Raw genomic sequence first — 20,441 nt, forward strand, 5'->3', positions numbered from 1 at the left:
TGGGTGAAAATAACATGACAAAAATAGCCCCATGTATGCAGTATAGGGCTGCAACGGGTACCCGAAATAACCGAAAACCGCGGGTCGTGTTGTTCGGGTCGGGTTCGGTTCCATTTTTCCGCTCGGGTTTGGTTTTTAAAATAGAATCATTATGTCGCCAAAATCCTCAAAGGTGGCTGTATTTTGATCAATTGTTAAATGATGGCATTGTCGATAAAACTGTAAATAATGATAGTACATGTAAGATATGTCAGACGCATTGAAAATACGCCACAGGAGCAACATTGTCAATGACAAAACATTTATAGCATGGATGGAAATGAGTAGAAGTGACAATGCTGTTTCTAGTATCATGGATGTCGAGTCTAAACCTAAGTCCACGTCCCCAAGTAATTATTGTGACAAAATACAATAAAGGTTTTTGATTTTAACTGTATATTAGATTCTTAAAATAGTTACATAGACCCGAACCGAAATACCCGAACCCGAAATAAAATATTTAGAACCGACCCAACCCGAAATTTTTTTGGAACCGTGACAGCCCTAATGCAGTATATGAAAAGCAAAATATTTACCTTGCAACAATATTCAAATTGCTACCTCCCTAAAATCCAAGCATAAATTATTATACTCAGGTAAAAGAAGAGAATAAGAGCACAGTCTATACCTCGTAATCTAGTAATCTCCTAAGTTTGACCTCTCCCGATGCTCGGTCCACTATGAATTTGTCAGTTTGCACCATACCGTATGTGAGAGGGCCAGTGCCTCCTCCTTCAGCTTTCAATGTGTACACAACGCTGCCTGTGTAAAACAAAATGACACAGTATTTCTAAACAAATCAAAATCTAATTTGATGCTTCAAAATGAATACGGGGATTTCTTAAACTACACTTAATTTACTATTGAATACTTGTGCAATTTGTCTTACTTATCAAAATTCACAATCATTTACACAGTAAAACAAGTTTTATAAGGAACTTCAATAATTAGTGATGATTTTAATAATATTACCACAGTCTTCATAAATCTTTGTAAAACATGGATATATCACTTAGAACTAATTGGTTTCAAGGAATTTTAGCTTATGAAGAAGTGACATTCATTTCCTATTATCAATTTCACAGCATTTCTTTGTTTTTAAGAACAACATCAGAATCCAAATTAATGTAAAATAGCTAAATCAATGATAAAGGCAATGCACAAACCAAAAATAAGTTAATTTTCTATTTCAGAAAATATATATGCGGATGATCTTGTACTGCTTTCAGAAAACCAGAATGGACTACAAAACAAACTAAACTTACTTGGAAAATATTGCAACGATTGGTGCTTAGAAATTAATACCAATAAGACAAAAGTAGTCATTTTTAATAAAAGCGGACACCTAATTAAAGAAAAGTTTGTGTTCGGTAACATATGTATTGAATGTACTAACAAATATAAATATCTAGGAGTAATATTATCCTCCTGTGGTTCATTCAAGGAAGCAAAATCTGATCTATACAATAAAGCTCTTAAGGCCTCATTCAAACTTTATAAAGACATCAAATCTATCGATCCACCAATTAAAACATTTTTGCATCTTTTTGACCATATGGTAAAACCCATCGCCTTGTATGGCTGCAAGATATGGGGAACACTTTCAGCACACATGCTGGAAAAAGACAGAGATTTATATGATATCTTTAAAAATTGGTAGGTAGAAAACCTGAATATTAAGTTTTGTAAACATCTACTGGGTGCCGGTAAAAGAATTACTAATATTGCAATAATCTCTGAATTGGGTAAATCTCCTATGTTCTGCTCTATAATCCAAAGTATTTTACTATATTGGCATAGAGAATTGCCCAGAATCATCCCTGTTATACAGTGTTTATACAGAGAATATCAATCTGAATTCATATAATATAAACTGTTGGTACAAAAACATTATTTATTTTAAGGAAACAAGAGTTCCGCAAACGGTACATAATACGCCCGTGAAATACACCCTATGTTTTTCTTGTGCTATAATTTGTATAAATTTGCTTCAGGTAGTATCAGCCATCATGAGGCTGTGACAAACTTTCATATCAACAAAGGGTCTTAGCTTAAAAATTGAGATTTCCTCAAAATGGACCAAGTTCAACAACCTGCAATTTTTTCAAAAATGGAAGAAAATCAAAATCCTTCACCAGATGCACATTTTCAGTACCTATACAAACACTCCACAAAATAAGAAGGTCCTCACTTGAAAACTGTGGGAGGAGTTGGGCAGACAAATTATGTACCCTTCATAGAATATTAATTTCTAAATAGACTAAGTTCAACAATCTGTAATTTTGTCAAAAATTGCAGAAAATCAAAATCCATCCCACATGCACATCTTCAATACCCATACAAACACTCCACAAAATAAGAAGGCTCTCACTTGAAAACTGTGGGAGGAGTAGGGTGGACAAATTATGTACCCTCTATATAATAATTATTTCCAAATAAAGGGGCAAAACTCCTGGAAAAAAGGTCGAAATAGATCAAAATTGCAGTATGATCCAGAGTGACTCACAAAGAAGATACACAGCAAGTTTCAGCATGATATGTGAAAGGGAAATGAAATTATAAAGAGAAAACCCCAAACGGACGGCCGGACGGAGAGACATCGCTGTACCATAATACATCCCGTCTAAAGACGGGCATATAAAAATGGGCATTTTGGTACCCAATTGTAAAAATCTCAAATTTTCATTTTTCAAAAAAACAAATGAAGAATTAGGCATGGAAACAATTTTTACTTTACTGGTCAAAACGATGTGAAGAGGGTCAGAAATCAGGAAAACTCAACATATTTTTCATATAAAGAAAACTTTACTATGGAAAGTTATATATTTTTAGAATCCCTAGAATTAAGAAAAACTCTTTGCAGATTTCGAATTAGTGCACATGACCTTCGAATTGAAAGAGGAAGATACGTATTTACAAAAACCAATTCTGGCCAGAAGATTTCTTTAGAAAGAAACAAAAGAATTACTGATTGTCCATTCTATGTTGAAGAGAGAAATATGTTTTTTAATGGTATATACAAGCTCAACAAAAAATTTATATATCTAACAAATAAGGACAAATTTACTTGGTTGATGATTAATGAAGACAAACCAGTAATTGTCAAATTGAGTGAATATTTAGTGCAAACTTTCAGAAAAAGAAGTGATGCTTTAAAACTGCAAAAATCATTATAGTTTATTATTCTATGTTGGTATAATACTGATACTGTCCATTTACTTGTGTATATACATGATTAGCAATTCATATATGTATGTACTTGTTTCCCCAACATGCTGCATCCACATGCAGTTTGCAGTCTATGTAACCTGTATAGTTAATGTTGTAAACTTTCTTTCTTTTTTGAATTTCCTTCTTTATAAACTGTCTTACTGTTATGCCCTCTGGGCCCAAAATTGGAATAAACTTATCTTATCTTATATGCTCCATGGTGTTAATAAAACTAGTTTGTACCAAATTTCTGTTTCATAAATGAAATGGATATGAGGAGTTTCAATCCCCTGAAATTTCTTATAAGCAAGTTTTACCACTATAGAACAATTATATTCGACACTAGGTATATGCAATCTGTACACATCAAATACATTAACAATTTTAATATGATCACCCACCCACTGCAGTGTCCTCACTTATCCTAGCGGAATTCATATCATTGATGAACCGAGGGACCTCCTGGCCACACACTGTAATCATACAAATGAAGAAAAAAATCACATTTATTTACCAATTTGTTTTCATTCACAATTCTTGGTTACTGCACATGTTATGAAAAAATAATTGCATGATTTGTCAGACCTTAAATTAAGTACAAATAAACTATTTAGCTTGCAATGAAGTAATATCTTTCAAAACAAAATTTCATGTACCTGATATGATTAAGATGCTTAGAATCACACACGCGGTTTGTATCCACAGCAACATCTTCACTTTCAGTTATGAATGCCCTGAATATAAATAAAAAAAGTCACGTAAATTAGGTGTACGTCATATGCAGTATACGATAATCACTATCCAACAGGTTGGGAACACTTCCTCTACAGCGAGATCTTCTCACTCAAATGCGATTTTCCCTCTTTTAATAGCAGGAAAGTAAACATTATCATAAACATGTGTTTTGTTGTCTTTATTGAAAATAATGGCAAATTTTGTGCAATGCTGAATAAGTGCAACACACATGCATCTCAACTTGATGCAAAATATATGGTCTCTATAAAATTGACAACACAGTCAAGAAATTTCATATCATTGTTGCTGCGGAATAGTGAAGGAGGCTGAAATCCAGTGCACATCATGTTTTTGTTTTGATTTATATATTTGCAGAAGTATTAGACTTTCCAGCACTTTTTCTTCTTTTCACAAGAAACACCAAGAGATGTACTCCACAGGTATGTGTTTTTCTTGATTGTATGGGATATATTAACTTTCGCGAGAATATCTCACTATAGCAGGTTGGGAACACTTCCCCTATAGCGAGATAATCTCGCTAAAACGCGATTATCCCTCTCTAGCGAGAGTAAATATATCCCGTACAACCGAGAAAAACATCCATGGATTACATCTCTTCGTGTTTCACGTGAAAAGAAGAAAAAGTGCTATAATGTCTGATACTTCTGCAAATATATTAATCAAAACAAAAACACAATGTATATTGGATTTCAGACTCTTTCCCTCTTACGCAGCAACTTTGATCTGGAATTTCCTGACTATGTTGTCAATTTCATCGAAACAATTCGCATCATGTTGAGTGTGTGTCACACTTATTCAGCGTTGCACGGGATTTGCCATTACTTTCAATAAAGACGCCAAAACACGTTTATGGTAATGTTTATTTCTCGCTAAAGGGGGATAATTGCATTTTGGCGAGAATATCCCGCTATAGGGGAAGTGTTCCCAACCTGTATAGGGGAAGTGTTCCCAACCTGTCCAATGCATGTATGTTTATAAAATAATTGAATAAATACACAATGACAAACAGTTTTAATTTGAGTACAGAAATTTGTATTCAAAAGATATGAATTGCTAAGTTACTAAAAAGGATTGAGCTAGATCCCAGCGATGGGAAACCTAGTGTGAAAGTTCCAAAATAAACTGCATCTCTCTCAATTATCATCTGTCTATGGAGCTGATTCTTTACAACCAATTCCGTTTCAAAATTAAACTTATTACATATTCCATTTTAGAGGTTGGGGAAGGCCACAAATAGTTCTAAAAAGCTTTTTTAACAAACACCATAGGCGAAATATAGCGCGTATAGTTTTCTTTACTCACCCAGTATATATCTCACCGCCCTGCTGTAGACATGCTTTGAAACTTCTATTTTTATCCCCAAGACTGGTTTACAAAGGCGTATCTACCTGTATCTTAATGAATAAACATCAGGCATGTGCCCGCTTACCTGGTGACTGTATATAAGATGCTTCATCACCAAAAACGAAATATGATATAATTATTTAATCAGAACAGACAAATGGAAGTAAAATTGAATTTACAAAATAAAACATAATAACATATTTGTTTATTTTATTTTTTAAAAATTTATTTTTCATTATAACTAGGGAAAAATTACGTTTACTATATTTTCGTTTTGAGAAATTTATACATTATAATCTCACTTTCTTGCGTGTCAGGTGGAATGCATGCTAAGTAGGCGGGATGAATGAAAATAACAACAACGGAGCTATTTTTAAACTTGATAAACCGGTTTTCTACTTGATCAATACACAAGACTCAGGTGAATCGACGATCATCGGGTGTGCAGTACGGACACATGTAAGTACATTTTGAATATGATGCAAATATTAAGTTAAGTAATTAATTAATATAGGCCTATAGTAATTACACGCAGATTGTTAACTGATTTCTAAAACTATGTAATATTATATACTGTATATAAATACTGTTCTATGTTTACGTGATCGAGACACAGGGGTCGGCATTTTTATACTGTATATATTAATCAAGAAAAAGTAAAAAAAATTACAGCATGATACTGAGGCACTTAGCCCAGCAGGGAGCTCGATCTTTGGTGTAGTTTAATTCTAAGTGGGTTTTGTTTGTTTTTTTTACCTTGCTTTATTGATGAAATTACCGAAATTTTGTATTCGAGAGAACTTTCATACATTTTACAGTGTAAGAAAATTACATGAAATTGTTGAACTCTGAACTCTAAAAAAAAATATCATGTATTTTAGTGATAGCAGTGTCCAGATCGAAGACATGGAGACACTTCTGCTGATTGCAGGTAAAGTTACCTAATGCAACCATAAGTCTCTATACATGTATTCAGCAATGTCTCGAAGCAGTCTAGTACCTTCCATAGTTCTGTAGACATCAACCATCACAGTTCATAATACTGTAGATATTATACAACTCCAACACAAATGATGTTTTTCTAAATTTTCATATTAATCTAAAAGGGTAACTCGATCTCCTCATTTACGATGGATCAATCTTCTCGATCTAGAGTTTTCATGATCAAGTTGACTTGCGTTTTTTGCATATCATTTGAAAACAGTTCTTTCATTTACTTTGAATCTAGTAAGGAGAAGAAGATATTTTCAAATATTATGACTAAATGATTGAGAAAAGTAATTTACGCACACATTTGACCAGAAATGCACTAGCAACATGTTATATAACGGGAAGGGAAAAAATGTAATGGACCAGACCAGAATTCGAACCATTGCCCCTGGAATTCTCTTGTCAGGTGCTCTACCAACCAAGCTATCTGACCATTGTTGATTGAACCCATCTGACCGCCACATTCCTCCCTCCTTAAATGCCTTCACATCTCTAAGACATCAACCCAGGATCTTTATTCCCCGACAGGCATTTTCACCTGTCAGTTTCATGGGCTAGTTGGTTTAATGTAACAGGGAGGGAGAAAATGCAACAGACTAGAGTTCGAACCCAGGCCCCCTGAATTTTTTTAGTCAGGTGCTCTACCAACTGAGCTGTCTGGCCACCAGCAATCAACCCTGTCTCACCATCATATTACTATATTGGGAGGGCCTACATAGGCTATGCCTGTTGCCCAATCCTGTTGAGTTTCTCAATAAAATATGTTTAAATTATCATATTACTATAACATACCCTTAATAAAACCGAAATATGTTATTCATAGGTGATCCTTGGGATTAATAGAATCCTTCATTAGTACGAGTGTGGGATAGGAAAATTCCAACGAGGGGACAAAATTCGCAGTCTAGGACGAGGCTTTGCCGAGTCGACAGCGAATCTTGTTCCAGAGGTGGAATTTCCGTATCCCACACGAGTAAATAATGAAGGATTATTTTTCTCACATTTTGCCTACAGTTTAGTGCATAAATTTAGGAGCTTTGAGAGAATTCTAAATTAACAAAATCCTTATTTAGACTTCGATGCAATAACTAATTAGATAGACCGAAAGAGCATACCCGAAAATGGTTGACACTGTGAGTGTAAACTGAAAAACCCAAGGTTGTCCACCAGAAAGCTATACTACATTAAAATGCAAAATATTTTTACTGCACCATGTAAAGTAAATCTTCAACGTGTAACGTAAATCATAGAAAATATATGACGTCGCAATCAAATGACGTCGCAGCAGTGTGAGACAGAAAAATCTCATATAGCTGTCTCACATGGGTAAAGTCGATCTCACACCGGTGATAATGTGAGACAGAAAAATCTCACATGGGTAAAGTCGATCTCTCATTGGTGATGATGTGAGAAATATGTATCTTTTATTTTTAATAATGTTTTACTAAAAATTGCATAGGGTACGTATTGTTATTATGGGAGAGGGCCTAGATTATACCTGTCGCCTGATGCTTTTGAATTTCTCAATAAGATATGTTTAAATTGAAATTAGGTATTTATTAAACATATTGGGTATATACATGCTTAGCGATTCATATATGTATGTACTTGTTTCCCCAACATGCTGCATCCACATGCAGTTTGCAGTCTATGTAACCCGTAGTTAATGTTGTAAACTTTCTTTCTTTTTTGAATTTCCTTCTTTATAAACTGTCACTGTTATGCCCTCTGGGCCCAAAATTGGAATAAACTTATCTTATCTATTGGTTCTCTGTTGCTGTAGAACATAAAATGTATATACATAGGTGTACACATTAAAATTACACCAATGGATTAGGGATGTGTGATTTGACTGGTATATCGTGATCATTTGTCCCACCATATATATCGCGATATGGCAGAGAAAAAACTGGTATTTTTGGACATAATTTTGTAAATTTCAGGAAAATTACATTTACGCATTAGGTTTTAAATCAACTGATACAGAAAGTAATGAAAAATAACAAGATGGTGTCTGAACATGATAAAAATGTTATATTTTTATTTTTGTAGTCACAGGTTGTGTTCATAATATTGTGAAAAGACTGTGATATATCGCAATACAAAATGTTTAGCGATACCCATCCCTACAATAGATGGTGCTTTTGATTTTCATATTTTCAAAAAAATTCCTCCTCATGTTAAAAGTAGAAAAAGAAATAGTCCTAAATTAAATATGTTGTATTACATGATTTAAAAGTATTTGTAGGGGGTGATACTTATGATAATACAGTTATATGTGTTATCGTATCTGGATTCTCTGTAATTTACTTGCAGTGAATGTGAATCACAGATCAAAGTCTTTGTGGAATTTCCACCAATCATAATTCCTATAACATTTTCAATTTCTTGTAGACACAAGTATGCTTACAGTATTTTGCAATTGTTGTTTCTCATCTTTATGATACCTGTATTTTTCAGGACTCTTTGTGGTAGCAAGTGGGCAGGTTAATTTCGGTAAGAAATGAATACATTTTCCTATCAATATTAAAAATAATACATGTATAAGAAGTTTTCAGTAATATTGCACTATTGCATTAAGCTATAGAACTAACCAGACCAAGCCTTACAGAAGGCAGACTCAAAGAAAACTGTGTCCACATGAGATAGTAGTATCCATTGCTCCTTGTTATCAAGTTTGTGACAGAGAATATTTTATGCTAGTTGCTATAACTCTTGTAATAAGATTTTTTCAGTGTGCACGTTTGACAACCTTGTGACAATGCCTTTTACCTTGACCCACTTATCAAAATCAATTCTTCACCTTATGACAAGACCTTGGTAATGGTCATGTTTGATCATATTGTGACCTTGACATTGACCTTCTTATCTAAACTTAAAAGCATATTGCTTATAAGTTTTGAAGTACAAGTATAAGTCTACTTGTAACAAGGCCTTTCCAACAGTGCCATGTTGGTTGATTGCACTGTGTAATTTATGATCCTTGCATCAAAGACTTGAACATTGGTTCAATACAACTTTGTGAAATATATGTGAGAGTCCTTTCAAATTGGTATTTTGTGTACTCCTTGTGACAAGGCCATTGGAGTGAGTGGTATATGTATTAGTCCTTGTGACAAGGCCATTTAAGTAATATAGTATATACAGTGAAAACTGCATAATCTGACACCTCTCCAATCCATTTCACTGTGCTTTCTGGCCCTCATTTTCATTCTCAATTTCAATGGGTTTTTTTTTAGAATGTATATTCCAGCAAAAAAATGTTTCCCAGTGCATGTCGGATTAGACAGGTTTCACTGTAATAGTCTTTGTGACAAGGCCATTTTAGTGGTATATATATGTAATAAGAATATATTGTGTTTAATGGAAGGAGCTTGCATGTTTCACAAAAATATTTTGTTATAATAATTGTGAATGTGGACAGATAGATTAACTGAATGTACTGTTTACAGCCCCAGTGTTTAACACAGTGAATAGTACAGGGGTGGATGGAGACTTGAGACAAAGACTGGTAACCCAAGGAGTGGTAGAAAGCTTCGCAGTCGGTGAGTTTTCATTGATATAAAGACATTATCATCAAAGTCCTCCACACAGAGAGGAGAAGTTGCCAGTTGTTTAGAATCTTGGTAGTAATCCTCTTGATCAGACTCTGATTTGCTCCATAATAGTAAGAATTCTTCATGAGAGACCTGGGACTAGGAAAACCTTACCCAAGGAGTTGAATATTTTTGACAGGGATGATGCTAACTTGTCCTTGACCACAAAATTCAATGCTGAATGCGAGATTCAATCATACCGCGTGGATCAAGACACGATGGATTGTGACTAAATAAAAAAGATCCTGTGATGCTTGCACACCAATGCTAAAATCAGGGGTTGAAATTTTTTTTTCACATGCTCAAGTCTGGGACTTGAGGGGCCAATTTTTGCCAAGTCTCATGGGGAAATATCCAAGTTCAGGTTGAATTTAGAAATTTGTTATTGTTTTTATATTACACCATCAAATGGCTAAATAAAAACCAGTATTTAAATTTTCAATCTTTTTATTCGAATTGTCGTCTAATGGTTAGTCCCGGACTGCGGCTTGAAGAATTGTTAACCCCTATAAAATTGTAATGATGCAGTGGAAAGTCATTTAACCAGAATTTTAATGTGCTTACTAAATGATAAATTTTACAATGACAACAGTTGATATCTTTTGGTTCAAATTAGGAATTTCCGAATAACGTTCTAATGGATGTTGAGATTGAATTATGGGTATTTTATAGGAAACAATCTATCAGTACAAAAGTAATAAATTCGGGACATATATCTCAAAATTTCTGATATAACAGAGAGGTTCCTTATAGAACATCATAGTATTAACATGAGAAAGGGTTCTCCTACGGGGGAAAGTCTTTCGCATCAAGTGTAAGCCATTTTTAGGTATGCTGTGTTTCTTCTGCCTGTGGTGTTTATTTCTAAATCTAATGAGAAATAAGCCATTAAGCAATTTCTGTATCATCTTATAAATTCAAAATCAATGGGATTCACATGTAATGTAGGAAAAATAATCTGTCATGAGACAAGTTTCTTCCCTGACTAAAATATTCAACATCTCCAGTGTGATTTTCTTATCCCACATGGATACTCATTATAGAGTCTTATAATCTCACACAGTTTGTAATGGGGGGAGGGGGGGGGTTCAAATGTTCTTTCATATTTATCATGCCCACCATGTATATTGGTCACTCATTTTCATAGTCTGTCTGTAAGTCAGTCAGTTCCATTTTGCATTTCTGAAAAATGTTGACAGAAGGCGCTCATCAAACTTTATGCGACCTTTCGTGATGCAAAAGTAACCACTTATTTTATTTCTTGATGAGAACTTGAGCAAGCCTTAAACAGAAAGTTACACAGTTGTGGAAGGAAAGAGTATATACATGTAGGTATTACGTTGTCCATTTTTCCGTCCTACTTTGCAAGTGATTTTTGTCTGGGCTAAAGAATTGCAGTGGGCAGTCTTCAGAGGCTCATTCTTTGCACAAAGGTTGCTTATGTCTAGACAGTGTGTCATGACCCTAAATCAAGGTCATATTCCCAAGAGCAAGGTCACCGGTGAAAAGGTTTTAGAAAAATATTTGTCCATGCGATGACTTTGTAATGGAGTGACAGTAAAAGTTCACACCAAGTGCAAAGGTTGCATAGATGATACATATATGTCACTAGCTTTGTGATGGAGAAACATGGAAGGCTACTCTTTATACTCAGGAATTTGGACTATAATTACAGGGTTTGAAATAGGTTTAAAACTTGGTATGGACCACGGGTCTATACTAAATCAAGACAATATACATGTAGACCTCATCGAATTGGCATAGACCGCAACATTGAAAAAAAATATATCACCAAAAAAAAAACATTTTCATTTACTTCTAATGTACTTAGAAAGCATATTTTCTTTCCATTTCCATAGTAATATCCTCCTTTCCTCATAACATTTATCAGATGTCGACTGACCATGTAGGGGTCCTTTGGGATAACTTTATTGCTTTAAATCTAGAAAATCGTTATTACAATTGGCAAAGTATGATTTGACATAGACTTCGTCTATCAGTCTATGGTTAATTTCTAACACTGTAATTATTCATACTTTGTGTGGGAGGCATTGGCACTTATGATGCTCATGTTTTCTATTATGGAGGTATGCTACACCAGAGAAATTTGATATGGATGAAAAGTGAAGGATATGTACAACAATATTTTGAAATTAAAAACTTTTAGATTTACTGTATTTAGTCAAAAAATGCAGTTTTAGTTGAAAGCAATCTGAGAAAAATTAAAAAACCCTGCTGGACTCGAACACGTCCTCTACAGTTCAGCAGTCAATGTGCTAACCTACTCAGCTAGGCAGGAATTTTTTAAAAAATGAATAGACAAATATTGCTAATATTTATATTTTCATCCATGTTTTAAAAGGAAGTCAGCCATCATGATGATGTAGAGTACCTCCTTAAATTGATTTGAAATTTTGTGTGTAAGTTTGTAGAGGCTGTTGCAAGACTATGTATAACCCATGGTTAAGTAACCATTCCTATAGACATATTTCTATTTTATTTATTCATCATTAGGTACCTTACTTGGAAATTTATCAGCTAGAGTACCACAGAATCCTGGTGCATCAATTACATATTCAGCTACAAGTGACCAAACACTGAAAGTTCTGGCTGACGGACAAGTATTGCTTAACAGGCAGTTGGATAGAGAGGTTGGTGGTTTCAAAATTTTAATAGAATACTAGTACATGCAATAGAAATTTAAGTGGTTTTTGCATATACTGTGGATATATATATGTTTTATTCCTGATATTGTCATACAGTGTTTTACTACTGATGTAAGCATATTAAAAATACTACTAGTATTGCCAAACAGTGTTTTACTTCTAGTAGTTCATAAGTAGACTTCATTTCTGAATATTGTTGTTTCTTCTATTGTTTTGAATGTTAAGGCCACGTTTAAAAATTGTATGTTTGTCCTCTCCAAAACTTCTGACAAAAAACTGCCCAAATCAAACTTTTTTAAGTGTCCAAGAAGGTTAGGTTTTTTTAATTTTCAGAGTTTATTCATCCTCTTCAACATCAGTTTTAATTTTACATCTGATACTTTTTCATACTTGAATTAATATGAGACAACCTCATGTAAAATATCTTCGTCTTCTTACTGAATTCAAAATATCTGACAGCAACCACAAGACGTACATGTCACCCTCTGATCTGTTAAAATCAAAAAATGTTCTCCCTGCCTACCCAAATTTTAAATGCTGGGTTGGAAGAGGGCAAACAAAACAAAATTTAATGGTGGCATAGGGGTTTTATGTTCAAGTCTTTGAATATTGAAAAATATATTAATTTTTCTTTATAGGCATCATCTTCAACAGGAAATAACCTAAAGGTCACCTTTGTGGCTTCATACCGAACCAATACGGGAGTCACTCTATCTGTAAGTGTTATGCTTTATACGCTTTTCTTTTTCTTTTCTTTTGTTTCTTCTTATTTCCTCCTTTTAAAAATTTTTTTTTGTTCTGTTGTTTGTAGTTTTTTTTTTGGTTGCTTTTTTTGTTCTTGAAATTATTTATGAAATGTGCCTTTATACAAGCATTTGTGTAATATTGTCTTATCCACTGAAATCAAACAACAATTATCAAAATAATTGTATTTATGGTTTAAATGCATATTTTCATGTTTTCAAGCTGATTTTTTGTAACATACATTGGATATTTGTTTCTATTCTCTCAAACTCAATACTTTATATTATTATCCAATCAGCACTCAGTAATCAATCACGTGACTCCAACTTAGCGTCACTCTACATTTTTGACTTGCTTGTAGGCAGACTTGGCTTCAAATAAGGTGTGATCTGTATTTTTTTTTAAAAATCGTTTTAAGAATTTTGTCATATAATATGGTTCCTTAATTTACAGGCTGATACATCCATTACTATTACTGTTCTGGATGTCAACGATGAATATCCAACCTTTCAGAATTTACCATACAATGCAAAAGTAGCAGAGGTAAATATTTAACAGACAGATAGATGGATTCTACTTAACACATTTTATTCTATGTGTGGAGTACAAATGTAATATTCGTTATTAATCTGATAATGTGTGTATCATTATGAGTGGTAAGATATCAGGTATTATATCCTTCAGAATAATACAATCAATGTCATAGGTCAAGGGCTGGTCACGTGAAGGGAGACAACTTGTGATGTCTCCCTCACATGCAGGGTGACAACTCTGTTGTCTCCCATCAGAAGATAAATTTTAATAACACAAGCGAGATAGCTCTATTAAAGATTAATTAAAAATATACGAGATCATTAATCAATAAATTTTAATCATGACTTCAGTGTCAACATTAACGGTCAAAATAACAAATGAGAAGAAAACTATTGCTATTCTAATGCAATTTTGCATTTCACTTGACGTTTTATGTTCTTGTTTTGAAATATGTTACAAAATGTTTACGTTTGATGTCATGTTTTTACGTCATTCTATTGTGACGTCACAATCGAAAGCTTTCGTTTGTTTAACTTTCCCAAACTTTAATGTTTTGCTTTCTTTAACATATACGTCTAATAAATGTATGACATTGAATGTAAAACAAACTATTGCATGTAGTTGATTGTAATATTGATTTCACCCCTCGAAAACAATTGAAAATTTATCAGAATTTTCTGCAGAAAAAGTTGTTATGCATTTGTTGACGTTTTAAATATTAGAAAAAAATAGTACATGTATATGGTACATTCAATAACTGTTTGATATCTTTTTAAATGTTTAGATTCTTCAGGTTAATAAAACTATTTCCTGATAATTTGTGATGTCTCCCTGCGAAACAGTCCATAATTGTATAATGATTTTACAAGTATAGTGTGATGATGTTTTGATGTACCAGTTTAAGTTTGCAGAGAAGCAAGTATATGTACCCTACACTGCATTATAAGACAATGTTATGACATAATTATGTATATTACGTGTAATGATAAGTATGTCACTTTACACAGAGTGCGAGTATCGGATTCACACTGTACAGCTCCATTCAAATCCGAGATCTGGATGTGGGGTACTATTCTGAGGTCCAGCTTTCGTGTCTCGTCCCCCCAGGAGATGCAGAGGTAATATGATTTACAAAAATCCCACCATCCATTCATTAGATACAAAATATGATTGTTATATATTGAATACCTTAATTATCCTTTTTATTAAGTAGATAAAAATTGTCCTTTCAAAGTAAAAAATTACTTTTCTGCATAAAGTTTGTAGAGATCTATTTATGTTCTAAAAACAACCAGAATGACTTTGTTATATAAAGCTAGCTGTGGGTTTATTTGTTTGATTTATGTGCCTTCAAGAATTATTCACTTTATATTGAGATATTTAAACCTTCACCAACCGTAGGTGAAGTACCACAAATTTAGACCTATAAATACTTAACACTCAGGGCCATCATAATAGTGAGGGTTCTTTAACATGCCAATGCCTGCCGCAACACAAGACCTCCGTTTTTAATGCCATATGTCCAAAAGACCAGTGACTTCCACTTTTAAATGCAGAGCATTTAGTGAAGGAGCAATCACTACCTATGTTTATGCCTTAGGTTTGACACAGCCAAGCAGGGCTTATAAACTCATGACCTTCCAGCTATATCAACCAGTGAGCTACCGTGATGTAGTTGAAATGATTTTTGAGATCTAATACTTGTTGATTTTACATATCCCTATTTGTTATTTGAAGTGTGTTTTCTCTTTGTTCCAGAGCCAGTCAGCTTGTGACACATTCGGACTAAACACGCGGCAGAATTCACAGGGTAACTACACAGGATATGTATTTCTCAAGAGTGCTTTGGATTATGAAGTGAAGAAAGGCTACACGATGACTATCAAGTCCATAGTACGTACTAGTTTTCTATGTCAATCTGTCAATATTTATGTTACTTATAGTCAATGTCAAGTTTACGACAAACCCTTTACTTCTCAATGTATGCATATCCTCATCACTGCAGCATCATGATGCAAATTATGGCATATCTAAGGGTTTCACCCAAGTAAAATAAATACATGTAATTAAAGAGCAATAGATAGTAATTTTAAATTCAACAATGAAGTAAGTTGTGAAAATGTGCAAAATGCTGAAACTGATTTTGTAAGTACTGGTTGAAATATAGAGTAGAAGCATAAATGAGGTATTATTTTTATCATCTTTTGCATTGTGGAAAATGCATATTTATCAATTTAGCAAGCAAGGAAATGACAATATGATTTTGTTTTGGTAGGACAACCCCTCCAGACTCGGGAACCAGGTGCAGCTGACAACCACGATCAACATTCTGATAGAAGTGGTTGACCAACAGGACTCCCCACCCCGATTCCTCAGTACTCCCATCACGGTCACGGTGTTCGAGAATGCTGTGAATGTAAGTGTTCAGAAGATACATGTTAAGTACTATGTATGATATCAGATCAATCAATACTTTGTCAGCAATTTATTACTACTGAGGGTTGTATCTTCTGGAGGTCCTGAAAATTGGAAAATATAATGAAGGTTGTACACCCCGAGGTCCTGAAAATAGAAAAATATAATGCAATTCTAGAACCCCAAATTTGTACACATTGATAGAATCGAAGATATTGTTAATTCAATTACAAACGGCATTATTTCATTTAATTTATCTTTGACCATTTTAGTAATTTATGTTAACTACGTGTTGCAAATCTTTTATTTAATACAAAGATTACTGATGCCCTCACAGACGACATGTTACAATATATTGTACCTTTGCATCTGCAAGATCGATGTCAGATAAAAATCTAAATTCAAATAGTTAAGGGGAGGGGGGGGGGGGATAAAAACACTGATTACACTCTAGTGGAAAAGGGCATTTTTTAAAGTTTGACATTGTGATTTTATTATAGAATACAAGGGTTGGTGCCATTACTGCACAAGATGGAGATGAAGGAAGTCCTCGGCCTATCAAAATAGTCAATAAAGGTAAATTAACCAATCACATGCAATGTTTTGAAACTTTGAACTGTACCCATTCCTCATACCTGTGTTTCTGTCTGCTCCTTTAGTTTGAATTACAAATCTGAAGTAGAAATTTTATATCTTTAAAACTTTTATCTTTAAAAATTATGAATTTTATTTCATGTTCCATTCTTGAAGTTTTTTAAAAAAAATTCATTTTCTAAGAAAGGTTTTCATTTTATTTTCCAAGATATGTAGTAGATAATTTTTGTAAGTCTAGAGTAAAAACCTGTAATTTCTTTATCTTAAATGGAAGTTAAGTATGTTTGTTTAGATGACTGAAATTAATTGAGAATTCTCACAATGTGCAAAACATTTTTATTTTGTGTGCATGTCCATATAACTATTCATGTGCAAATGTCTATTGTCATGTTGCTGAAGCAATGGGAGGTAAGACTGATATTGTAGGCCTCATACCAAGTCAGCTTCAATGTGATATCTTGTATGTTATTGCATGCAATTTTTGTTTTCAGCCGAGTTGCAATGTATAGACATGAATGAATTTTGCCCTTTTTTGAATTGATACGAATCATTCTGTACTTTAATGATTCAATAACTTTACAGTTTTCAAGTTTGAAGCTCAAAGAATGACTTAATTTCTCTGTTTTATTATCATAACATTTAGTGCAGGTTTTCTTGGGTTATTGGTTATGGTATGCATGTCAAACTTCATTGAAATCAAAAATAATTTACCTCGTGGAATAAATTTTAATCCACATATTGTTTGATTTACTTTTTTGAACACTTAATTTTATGAAATTTTGTTTACTGTGTACAAATATGGAGTTGAAGTCGTCCGTTATAAAATGAAGATAAATTATTTTATATTGAAATTATCATCTTCCCTATAGAGCAATTTAAACTTATGTTTCATCTGAAGACTATCATTAAGTGATTCTAAAACATTGGTTATGGACGTCGTCATGTTAAACGTTATGTTTCCGGTTATGCAGCTCGGCATGTGCAAGATCACAGTGTTCTTTATATAGATGTCAGATTAGATAAATATGAAAGGATATTTAAATAAAGTATCTAATATTAGAATATATTTCATGCAGAATGTATACATGAAATAATGGCATGCTGGAGATAAAGACTGAAGTATCAATTTAGCCAGTATCACAAAAGCATATACAGTCATATATAAAATTGTATGATATATAATCTAATTTATCAGAATTTCTAATGCAGAGTTTATCCTATAATATCAAATATTGAGATATTCTTTTATTTTAACAGCTTCTTTCATAAGAGAAAATTATTATAAAGAAAAGAAAGCCTTGTATTACAATGCAATGTAGAGTATGAATTTTATGAAACTCTGCTTAGTGTGCATGTATACACAAGTTTTGCTATTTAACATTCAATACCAAAGAAACAGTTTTTTAAAAAAATGATTAGAAATCCATATCAGTTAAAAATAATAGTAAAGATTCAAGACTTCCAGTTACGCTCTTCTGAAGAAATACCTGCAGTAGGGAACGTGCTCTTCCTGCATGTTTAAGTTTTAGGACTAGGATTGAAGAGCTTTTGATAGTTTAGATACTAGGTAATAATTATGCATGTTAATGTGATTTTAAAATAACTCACTGGGAAAGTACTTAAGATTTGCATGTTATATAGTGTTAAAAAGCAAGTCAGTTAGCAAGTATACATAGAAACTACCGACTCAGAGATCAAGTGTGTGTTTGAAAGAAATTCTTGTGAGTACAATTTAGTAATTAACTGTATCTTATTCCATATTGCTTAATTGTTATGCATGTTTATTTCCATATTTAAAATGTATTTTTAATCTACTTTAAGTTGTAAGTGTGTATATTTACATTCACCAATGTTTTGTTTGTATAAACGTTTGCAGTTTTCATTGTCCATTGAACTGTACATAGTAGCTACTATAATTATGGGGAAAAGTTTTATCACAAAGTATAGATATTAGGAATGTAAGTCAGTTATACCTATTATTCCATCTTTCCATTGTTTTTATAGCCCTACATTATACATACAATACCCATCCATTTATTCCTTAAATGTTTTACATATATAGCTGGCATGACTGTTTCAAATTACAGATGTTGTTTATTACATAAATCTAAATCATGTAAACATTGAGTTTGTGCAATTTGATATTTGTAGATCCCAACAACCTATTCTATCTCAGCCCTGCTGTCTCAGACGACATCAGGACAAACCTTACCTACACATCCAAAATCTCAGTTCTCCAAAACATTGACAGGGAGACCCAGCTTGCCAGATATGACTTTGAAGTTGAGGTATTACAGGCTGGAATTCAGTTTGACATAATTAAATTGAAACCTACTACTAAAAGTCAAGCTATTAGTATGATTATGATAAGCATTGAACACTTAATTCAAACACGTAATTCATGCTCCAAGATGGAGCTAAATTGGTCATATGTTGAAAATGCATTATAACTTAGAGAATCTTCTTTACTGTTGGACATCAAGCAGTCAAACTGTTGGCATCATTATGATGAGTAATAAGCCCTAAAACAAAACTGTACATGATATTCATGACCTCTAGGTTCAAGGTTCATGCCCTAGGGTTGTGCTAATTTGGTCATATATTGAAAATGCATTATATCTAAGAAAATCTTCTTTATTTCTGGACATCAACGAAGCAAAATGTTTGCATAATTATAATAAGCATTAAGCTCTCCACCAAAACTGTGAAATTCATGACCCCAGGGTTCAGGTAAGAAGGAGGGGGGGGGGGGGGGGGGGGCTAGATTGGTCATGTACATTATGTATTGAAAATGCAATAGAAAATCGGGTGGGTCTTAGTTGATCATGTGTTGAAAATGCAATACAGTGTATAGTTTAGATAATCTCTACTCTAGATATCTATGGAGCGCCAAATTAACATAAACTCAAATAATTGAAGATATCTTCAATTATTTGAAGATATCATCAATTCATTTGATGCGCGCAACAATTTAACTAAAGATCTCTTCAAATAATTAATGATATCTTCAATTCTGAATTATTGCGCGCATTAAATGAATTGATGATAGCATTAATTCTTCTGCTGAATTGATGCGTGCTTTAATTGAATTAATGATCTCTTCAAATGAATTAATGATATCAACAATTGAATTGATGCGCGCTACAATTCAATTGAAGAGAGCAATAATTGATATAATGCGTGCATTAAATCAATTGATGAGAGCAATAATTGAATTGATGCGTGCATTAAATCATTTGATGAGAGCAATAATGGATTTAATGCGCGCATTAATTTAATTATTGCTCTCTTCAATTGAATTAATGATATCTTTAAATCATTTGAAGAGAGCAATAATTCTTTTAGAGAGAGCAACTAAATAATTAAAGATATCTTCAATTCAACATATCTACAATAGAAGTAATGATCTCTTTAATTGAATTGTTGCTCTCTTTAAAAGAATTGATGCGCGCATTAATTCCTTATACAAAAGCATTGTAAATAATTAAAGATATCTTCAATTGAATTAAAGAGATCATCAAATTATTTATACCGAGCTCTAAATCAATTATTG

At 33.1% G+C, this 20,441-nt stretch overlaps 2 protein-coding genes across 2 annotated transcripts in view; one reads left to right on the forward strand and one right to left on the reverse strand.

The window, feature by feature from the left end:
- Positions 1–5,465, reverse strand: part of LOC125669700 (cadherin-87A-like) — a 46,657-nt gene extending 41,192 nt beyond the window's left edge. The window contains exons 1-4 of the mRNA XM_056162546.1: positions 5,308–5,465; positions 3,906–3,983; positions 3,651–3,722; positions 668–801 (exon numbers count right to left, since the gene is read on the reverse strand). Of these exons, the coding sequence (XP_056018521.1) occupies positions 668–801; positions 3,651–3,722; positions 3,906–3,960 (261 nt within the window). The 5' untranslated portion in view covers positions 3,961–3,983; positions 5,308–5,465. The remainder of the gene's footprint in view (positions 1–667; positions 802–3,650; positions 3,723–3,905; positions 3,984–5,307) is intronic.
- Positions 5,466–5,691: 226 nt separating this feature from the next.
- The window catches only part of LOC125669783 (cadherin-87A-like), a 42,238-nt gene continuing 27,488 nt past the window's right edge, over positions 5,692–20,441 (forward strand). The window contains 13 exon segments of the mRNA XM_048904542.2: positions 5,692–5,750; positions 5,752–5,808; positions 6,231–6,280; positions 8,800–8,835; positions 9,792–9,884; positions 12,450–12,586; positions 13,240–13,317; positions 13,799–13,888; positions 14,887–14,997; positions 15,638–15,772; positions 16,155–16,295; positions 16,795–16,870; positions 19,040–19,176. Coding sequence (XP_048760499.2) covers positions 5,692–5,750; positions 5,752–5,808; positions 6,231–6,280; positions 8,800–8,835; positions 9,792–9,884; positions 12,450–12,586; positions 13,240–13,317; positions 13,799–13,888; positions 14,887–14,997; positions 15,638–15,772; positions 16,155–16,295; positions 16,795–16,870; positions 19,040–19,176 — 1,200 coding nt within the window.

This window comes from Ostrea edulis, chromosome 4 (genome assembly GCF_947568905.1).
Source record: "Ostrea edulis chromosome 4, xbOstEdul1.1, whole genome shotgun sequence".
In the NCBI taxonomy this organism is placed as follows: domain Eukaryota; kingdom Metazoa; phylum Mollusca; class Bivalvia; order Ostreida; family Ostreidae; genus Ostrea; species Ostrea edulis.